General features: G+C 43.3%; 1 protein-coding gene across 4 annotated transcripts; it reads left to right on the top strand.

Annotated features, from left to right (window-relative positions):
* The first annotated feature begins 333 nt into the window (after positions 1 to 333).
* LOC310648756 (sesquipedalian-1-like) lies at positions 334 to 6,887 on the top strand. 4 transcript variants are annotated; one of them, XM_083376781.1, is made up of 4 exons: positions 334 to 354; positions 1,548 to 1,764; positions 4,559 to 4,616; positions 5,953 to 6,887. In XM_083376781.1, exons 3-4 carry the CDS (start codon positions 4,614 to 4,616, stop codon positions 6,580 to 6,582), a joined length of 633 nt encoding a protein of 210 aa, XP_083232907.1. In that variant the 5' UTR covers positions 334 to 354; positions 1,548 to 1,764; positions 4,559 to 4,613; the 3' UTR covers positions 6,583 to 6,887. The 4 variants fall into 4 exon arrangements, with proteins under 4 accessions (XP_083232907.1, XP_083232908.1, XP_083232909.1 ...); XM_083376782.1 differs by lacking the exon at positions 334 to 354 and adding an exon at positions 2,621 to 2,701 and having other exon boundaries at positions 813 to 1,764; XM_083376783.1 differs by lacking the exon at positions 334 to 354 and adding an exon at positions 2,536 to 2,701 and having other exon boundaries at positions 813 to 1,764.
* Positions 6,888 to 9,109: the final 2,222 nt, after the last annotated feature.

Raw genomic sequence — 9,109 nt, 5'->3', positions numbered from 1 at the left:
TCTTTGCTCCCTTGCAGCAGCCCCATTGGCGAGAGAGTTTTATGGCTAGGGAGGGGCCGAGACCCCCCATAAATACCTCTGCCCAGGGGCTGCTTCTTGGTTCTGCTTCTTTTTTCTATCTTCTCACTTGCATGCATTCTCTATCATACAAGCATGGATGCTTCCATGCCATATAGCTCTTTTTATATAACCTATCGATGAATAAAGCTTCATAATGACTGCATTTCTGCATTCTGCCTATTTCACTTGGAAGCACCTTAACGTCCCATCGATCTCTTGTGAAAGCTGCTTCACAAGTTTGGATCAAAAGAGAATAATTTGCTGGGGTTCTTCAGCAGTTCAGACCTTATTGTGGTAAGACTCATCCAATGTTCTCGTGCAAAAATAGAATGTATATGCTTTCTTCCGCCCAGAAGTGCTGCCCTTCCTTAGTTCAGTTCAGTGCCGAAGCTGTAGTTTTATCTCTCTTTTTCAAACTTGGCAACTTTGAAAATGTGTGGAATTTTGGGAGTTGAAGTCCATCCACCTTAAAAATTGCCAAATTTGAAAATATTGTTTTACATGATTGTGGCTACCACCTGGCTGATGGATTGATGGGCATTAAATCCAATACTATATCATCTTATGAGTCACAGGTATCATTATTCTTCCTGATAGTGATATACGTGGTAATTGTCTTTTCTCTATACTTGATGCTGGACCTTTGAAAATGAGACCAAGGGCAGGATCCTCCAGATGTTCCCCTAATGCAGATAACCGAAATTGGGTACCCAACAGATGTGTGGGCAATGATACACAGAAACACATTTTGTCATATAACAGTTGTCTGCAAAGATCTGTTTCTACATAGATTATCCATGTCCATGGTTAATTTACACAGGGTTTACTTAGCCCCATTTTCACATACTGTAACATATTATATAATAACCAGATAAAGTTCATTCATTTGTTCATGGTGTCATGTAAATACAGCATGGGAATTGTCAAGCAGCATAGCCAGCCTAAGACTTGTAGAACTGAAATCGGATACCTCAGGAGGACATTACATTGAGGAGATCAACTTACCAAAAATTTGTCAGCTATAGCTATTTCTTGTTTAGTGACCACAATTTGAACTGACAACATAGTAATTAAGCCAAGTGATCACTAAGTGAAACTGACAGTGCTTATGATTTCACTTCAGCTTTCCTTTCTTTGCTTTACACACCTGCAAAGTTTATAATGAAATGAACCTTTATTGTCAAAGTACAACTACGTGTACATTGAGATTAGCTGAGCCTCCCTTTGTGCTCCCACCCCACAACACACAGTGACAACAAACCCTCCATCTTACTACACCATGTGAACCAACTACACCACACACTGGCCTCCCAAGTCAATTCGGCATAAAATTCACAAAAGTTCACAAAAGGTTTGCAGAGCAATTTGTGTTATATTCAGTTCATTTTCCTCCTAAAACTGATTCCCTTTAGGACCAGAAAAAGCTCTAGCTTGTGGTCAAGTTATCTTCCTTTTTCTAGCCATTTGTTCCTTTAAACACATTTCAGGGGAGATATGGATGAAGTAAACAAGAAACCGTGATCAAAGTCATTTCCTGCTCTTATCTCTTGTCACTCTGGACCAAGAGATCAAATGACTTCAGTACCACTTGAATAGAGAACGTATAGCTCCACCCTCTTCACCTAGGAAATTGCTTTTGAATTAAAAGGAAAACTGTCCTGGCGGAAAATCTAAGGGGAAAACCTGAAGAATTTGGCCCAAAAGGTAAGGGCAAAATACCTTTGGCAACTGCTTGCATGTCCTATTTGTCTCTCATTATCCTATCTGGATCTTGTGATTAATTTACCTTAAATGTCCCTGAAAGTGCCCTACCCAGCCTCCTTTGAAAGTTTGTTTGTTTGTTTGGACAAACTCAGAATCCTGCACCACTATTTTAAGTCCGCATTTGGGCATGTCTGAAGGCTGCATGTCATTACCTCAAGCAGTGTGACGCAGGAGACATACGATTAAAGAATTGGTCACTTTCCCTTTCCTTGCAATCCACTTTCCTTTCATGCTCAAAAGCTTAAGGCTTTTTCTGATGATGTTTTTTTGTACTACTTCCTCCTTAAGTAACACCAGCTGCCTGCAATTAGTGCAGGTTCGAGTCCCACCAGGCTCAAGGTTGACTCAGCCTTGCATCCTTCCGAGGTAGGTAAAATGAGGACCCAGATTGTTGGGGGCAATAAGCTGACTTTGTAATAATGCCGCTTGGGGTGTGTGTGAAAGCCCTAATAAGCAGGCATATACATAGGATGAAGGCTACTGCTAAGCTTGTAAGCCGCCCTGAGTCTTCGGAGAAGGGCGGGATATAAATGTAATAAAAAATAAATAAATAAATAAATAATTCCCCTCGTATCAGCCTTTCCACTCTCCAAAGTCTCTTTTCATCCACCTGTATTACTTCACCAGTTTTTTGTGAAATTATTGCTATACTTCCTCATTCAAATCACTTCGCTTTTTCGCCGTCTTTTTCCTTTCATTCCCATGTCCTAGGTTTCCAATTTTTTGTTTGCTTTTACATCCTACCCCAAAGATGCTTTTTCATGAGGCAACTGGACTTTCTTGTTTTTCTTTGAAGACGTTTCCCTTCTGATTCAAGAAGCTTCTTCCGCTCTGACTGGATGGTGGGGAATGGAAGGATGTAAAAAGATTGCAAAAGGTGATCACGTGATCCTGGGACAGTCCAACTGTAATAAATATGAGTCAGTCGCCAAGTCTCCAAATTTTGAACATGTGACCATGGGGGAATGCTGCAACAGTGGTTAAGTGTGAAAAATGGTCAAAAGTCACTATTTTCAGGGCTGTTGTAACTTTGTACATTCACTAAATGAACTGTTGTAAGTCGAGAACTACCTGTATATCCTACCTCTTTCTCCTGTCTTGGTGCAGTGGCTTGCTAGTTCCGACTGTTTTCAAAGGGGCACCCCCACTTGGCATCCTTCTCCAGTTTATGTGAGACAGAGGATCCCCATAAGCTATGTTGCTCGTCTGCCAATTTAAAATAAAAAATAAAAATCTAGAGCGCCAAATCCTGGAACTTTAGTGTTGAGGAGATAGTCCCTCTAGAGATAATTTAAATGCAACTTGAGGAAGAAACAATTTTTAGCATTAAATTCTCCCAAGCCAAACATTCATTGGCAAAAAAGGGGGAGGAATATAAACCTACTCAAATTTCAGAGCACTTTAGAAAAAATATAAAGGACAATATGAACCTCTGAGCAAAGCCATTGGTCTGGATCCAATGTAGAAGTAGCTGCTTATAAAATTGCAAGAAATAAAATAAAATACAAATACTGAGGTTGCATAGAGAGAATACATTTCAGAAACGATAAAAACTTAAAATAGTTTTGCCTATACCTAATTCCTTGGGAACAACACAGATTCCTGAAGCAAAGCATTTTGTTTGCTTCCCTGTATTTTTTTCTCCATCTCCTAAAACAATATTTTGATATCTTGACAACTTGAAGAGGTGCAGACGTCAACTCCCAGAATTCAAGAAGTTGTCAAGCTTCTTGAATTCTTGCCCTAACAGATTCAGACTTCAGTCAGGAGGAAGATGCTATTCCTTTATCTTTCTCTGGCTCTCAGCCTCTTATCTTTATTTTAAAACAAAACTTTCCAATACAAGAAGGTAAGGGCCGCTAGGAGAATCTGCTCCTTAATCTCTCTCTGAGATTATTATACCGTATTTTCCGGCGTATAAGACAACTGGGCGTATAAGACGACCCCCCAACTTTTGAGGTGATTTTCATGGGTTAAAAAGTCGTCTTATATGCCAGAAAATACGGTAGATTCGGATCATTGTCTGCCTATCAGCGCTCAATGGGATGCCACTCATTCAGTTTACCTTTACAATAGTCAATAAATTATAGGGCTGTTTGACAGGTTACAAGTCACAGTGATGAAGCTGGCAATTTTTGGTGCTTTCAAATCAATTTTTGACTCCAGTGACTCATTGGATATATCCTGGCAATTTTCTTGGCAAGGGTTTTTGGAAGCGGTTTGCCATTGTCTTGTTCCCAGAGCTGAAAGTGACTAGTCCATGGTGCACAAAGCAGGACTAGAACTCATGGTCTCCTATTTTCTAGCCTGATGTCTTAATCACTACATCAAACTGGCTGTCCAGGAAAGTTGTATCTCAGCCAAACCCAAGTAAATTGTGGTTTAGTTACATTGTCATCCTTGCTCTGCCCACCCCCCCACCCAGCCCACCAGAAAGGTCCCTCCCTCCCTCCCTCTTTTCCTATTCAATATCAAAAATAGTGTTGTCTAATAGTGCTAGCAATAATACCGGGTTCATCTGCTGCATTTCCTTTCAAGGTAGGCAAACACCACCCCCACCTACCGTGTGTGTGTGTGTGTGTGTGTGTGTGTGTGTGTGCCAGAAACACGCCTCTCGTCACTGTTTTCCCATTATTATTTTTTAAAAAATAACTTCACCAAGGAAATAGACCACTATTGAAATGCTAACATGTCTTGAAAACTGGACTTGCATGTTTTTTTTCCCCTCCACTAGGTGAAATCGACAAGAATTCTGCCACTTCCTCATCTAAACCAAGCAACAGAAAAAAATGGTAATTTTCTTTTCCTCCCTCTGTGGTCAAAACTAGGTCAGCTGTTGGGCACCTCAGTGTTGGAGGCTGAAGTATTCCCATGAACATTTCCGAGACTGGAGTGATTGACGAGGAGGGTGCAGGGAGTAAATGCATAATGTTCTCGTTCAATGTTTCTCAACCTTGGGAAGGTTAAGACGTGTAGACTTCAATACCCAGAATTCTCCAGCCAGTCATGCTGGCTAAGGAATTCTGGGAGTGGAAATCCATGCATCTTGAAAAGTTGCTAAGGTTGAGAAAGACTGCTTTAGCTACATCCCACTGGCCCCTTATGCTTAGTAGGTCACGAGGCACTTAAAATATTAGTGCTCTTGGACTCACACCTCCAACAGGTGCGAAGGTGGTGGGAGCAGAACATGACTAGATGACCACAATGGCCAAAGAGAAAGAACTTCTCTGTAGTGCCTCAAAATCGCTAGAGAGTTTGGAATGGCTGTCTACCATTTCTTAAAGCAAAGGGAGCATAGCAACATCAATAGCACTTGGACTTACATACTGCTCCACAGTGCTTTACAGCCCTCTCTAAGCGGTTTACAGAGCAGGCATATTGCCTCCACCAGTCTGGGTCCTCGTTTTATTGACCTTGGAAGGATGGAAAGCTGAGTCAACTTTGATCTGGTGAGAATCGAACTGCGGGATGTTGACAGAGTTAGCCTGCAATACTGCATTCTAACTACTGCACCATTGTGGCTATTGCTTGAGATCATCGGTATCCAGGTTAGATGATCTTCTTTGGCTTGCTATTAAACATGGGTTAAGCATCCTTCGTGGGACGCGGTGGCTCAGTGGGTTAGGACGCTGAGCTTGTCGATCAGAAGGTCGGCAGTTTGGTGGGTCGAATCCCGAGTGCCGCGTAGCAGAGTGAGCGCCTGTTACTCGTCCCAGCTTCTGCCAACCTAGCAGTTCGAAAGCACGTAAAAATGCAAGTAGAAAAATAGAGACCACTATGGTGGGAAGGTAACAGGGTTCTGTGCGCCTTTGGCGTCTAGTCATGCCGGCCACATGACCACGGAGACGTCCTCGGACAAGCGCTGGCTCTTCGGCTTTGAAACGGAGATGAGCACCGGCCCCTAGAGTCGGAAACGACTAGCGCGCATGTGCGGGGGAACCTTTACCTTTAAGCATCCTTTGCTAGTGAACTATAACATGCCCAGGTTGCTCGGGGAAATGTAATTCCACACTTTTGGAAGCCCGGCTTAAGGAAAAATGCTCAGCTCAGTTCCTCTTTTAGCTCCTTCATCATCATCTTCTTCTTCTAGGTTCCCTCATCCCTGTTTTCTGTGATTTTTCTCCCCAGTTTCAGAGCCAGGCCGCCACCAAACTCCACATCGCCAGCATTCTTGCCTCTTCTCACCTGGACCAGCCCCCAGACCGGCAGGGCGTCCTTTACAAGAAAAATAACCACACCTCTTCTTATCAGCGCTGCTGGTGTGAGCTCCGAGGAAATGTTCTTATCTGCTGGGAACAGCCTGGGGACCGGGCCTCTTGTCAGCTCATCGTGTTAGAAGGCTGCACGGTGGAGTTGCAGGAATCCTCCTCTGAGCCTCATACTTTTAAAATCTGCTACCCTGATGACTTCCCTGATCAGACTTATAAGATGGCAGCTGAGGATCAAGAGACCATGGAAGACTGGGTGCGTGCTCTGAGCAGGGCGGGATTTGAGTACCTCCGAGCGCTGGTTACTGAGCTAGAAGGCCAATTTCACCATTTGAAGAGCCAAAAGTACTCAATGGAAGAAGCAAGTTGCAAGGCCACAAGCCTTCCCTTCCTGTCTCCAAAACCGGTAGAACAAAGAAGATTCTGTCACGTGGATTTCCCTTGCCTCCATCAGGAATTTGGGAAGGATGTCAAAAGGGCTAGGAAACAGTGGCAGGAACGAAAGGGGAAGCCCATCCCAGAAAGTCAGAGTTTGGTGCCTTCTGAATAGGGCGATCGGCAATCCCCAAACAATTCGCTGCGATCGATGAATTTGGAGGCACCTAAAGTTTCAGTGGAGTCGGCATCAGTGAGAAAGATAGTTCTTGTTCCAAAATATTGGTTCTTCTTTAAATGCTTTTTGACAAATATGTCTTTGGAAAAAGTTGGGAGCCATTTTGTTTTTTGCAGCAGTCACCACATTCAGGAAGAAGAAGAGCTCTTCTTGGGAAAGGGACATTTGTGGGTTTCTTATTGTGGGTTTTGATTACACCAATGTCTAGTGAACAAAATGAAACCGTGGTTCGTTCCCCCCCCCCCCCAAAAAAAACCCCAAGGTCTTTTCCAGGAAGAGCCAAAATATTATTTTCTGTTAGGCAGGATTGGGATCTACAAATACTGCAGCCAGATATATACCGGTACTAAACAGCAGAGGCCTATCACTAACAAAAATGGGCACAGGTTCCCAAATGTATGTTTAGAATAAATAATGGAATAAAAGGCCATCTAAACTGGCTTCTGCAGTCTGATACTATCTAGATCAGGGGTAGGCAACCTTGGCTCTTTTATGACTCGTGGACTTCAACTCCCAGAATTCCTGAGCCAGCATGGCTCAGCTTGGAAACCTCTCCCTTTCCCCTCAGCATAGCTGCTGCTCAGGAATTCTGGGAGTTGAAGTCTACGAATTATAAAAGAGCCAAGGTTGCCTACCCCTGATCTAGATTCTAGATGGCTGGGGCTACAACTGACAACTACTAGCCAGCATAGCCACTGTGGTGCAGGCATGCTAATTAAAACACTCTGCTTCCCTTCTGCAGGAAACTTGACAGACAGCAGAGATGAGATGTTTATTCTGAAGAATATCTCAAATCTTAGATTTTCTATCCACTAAAAAAGAATAATACTGAAGTGTGTGCTGTGAGCAAACGCCTAGCATACACTACTGTACTTTATTTAAAATGAAGCCAAATATACGTATGAAAATTTAGTGGTGGTGGTGGGGTTTCAGTTGGCAACAAAGACAATGGAGAATCAGGTTCTCAAGATAATCCCAGTATAATTATATATATAATATATATTATATATAATTATAGGTAAAATGAGGACCCAGATTGTTGGGGGCAATTAAGCTGACTTTGTAATAATGCCGCTTGGGGGTGTGTGAAAGCCCTAATAAGCAGGCATATACATAGAATGAAGGCTACTGCTAAGCTTGTAAGCCGCCCTGAGTCTTCGGAGAAGGGCGGGATATAAATGGAATTAAAATAAATAAATAAAAATAAATAATTATAATCCCAGTATATTTTATCTTTTACTCCTTGTTTTAGCTTCCACAATATAGTGCTTCATTTTCCTTTCCTACTTCTGCCAGGTTTCCAAGGAAACTTGAACACTCACCAATGTGAGTTACAAATGACTTTCCAGATGATGTACAGCTGTCAATTCACCGTTGGCTAGACCAGGGGTCCCAAACCTCTGGGGCGTGGCCCATTACGAGGCCTTGAGCCATTTGGAACTGGGCCATGGAAGTGGCAAGTGAATATGTGCAGGGGGCGTGTATGCCCGCCATGCATGCAAATAGGGCTGTGCATGTGAGTGCGCTTGCCCGCCGCTCATGCAGAACCATCTTCCTTCCACCACCACCACCCCCGTCGGTCCGCAAAGCCAGAAAGATTGGGGGCACTCTGGGCTAAACCCGAAGAGTTGACTTCAACATCTGGAGGGCTACAAAATCACAATGTATGGACTAGGAAGAGGGGAAGGGATCTGATGGAAATTACTTGTAGAAAAAAAGAGAGATGAAATATTTACAGTGGTATCTTGGTACTCGGCTGCTTTGAAACTCACCCAATTTGGTACTTGGTGCATTTTGACAGGAAAATTTTGTCCCGGTACTCGTGGTTTGTTTGGTACTCAACATACCCAGCTAGAACTTGTCGGTGTTGGCTCTCTTGTGACTCACTATATTCCTTTATGGGGAAAATTTGTTTGGTACTCATCATGCCTCCCAGAACCAATTAACGATGAGTACCAAGGTACCGCTGTATTTCCTTACCAGCATCACAGCCTCCCAGTAAAGGGCTTCCCCAGCCTAATTAAGCTCCTAGGAATGGTTAAGGAACTGCAACCGAAACGTGTGCAAGTTCAAATCTCCGATGACCGTGGCAGATTCATCATACTTCATATTACCGATCAGCAGGAAAGCAAAATGAAATTCTACCAGGTGCCCATCCAGGTACTGTTCAAAAGAACAGGATGTGCAATGTGCCCAAAAAACTGGTAAGAGACCCAAGGGATAAAATGCTTTGACGAGCTGAGCCAAGTGGAGGCTTTGCTGTGAACCAGGACTTCCACCTCTATGCCAGGCCTGTCCACACGAGTCTTGGATGATCGGATCATTCATTGGGCAGCTGCCAAAGGAGCTGTAATCTCCCTTTCCATTTCCTACAGTTTTCCCCTCTGAAGGGGAAAACAAATCTGCGATGGCACCGCAAGGGTTGGTACAACCTTGGGCATGTTTAGTGGAAAAGCAAACAGTC

The sequence above is a fragment of the Vipera ursinii genome, assembly GCF_947247035.1.
Source record: "Vipera ursinii genome assembly, chromosome: Z".
In the NCBI taxonomy this organism is placed as follows: domain Eukaryota; kingdom Metazoa; phylum Chordata; class Lepidosauria; order Squamata; family Viperidae; genus Vipera; species Vipera ursinii.
The sequence above is the reverse complement of the archived record's forward strand: the minus strand, read 5'-3'. Positions and strand labels throughout refer to the sequence as shown.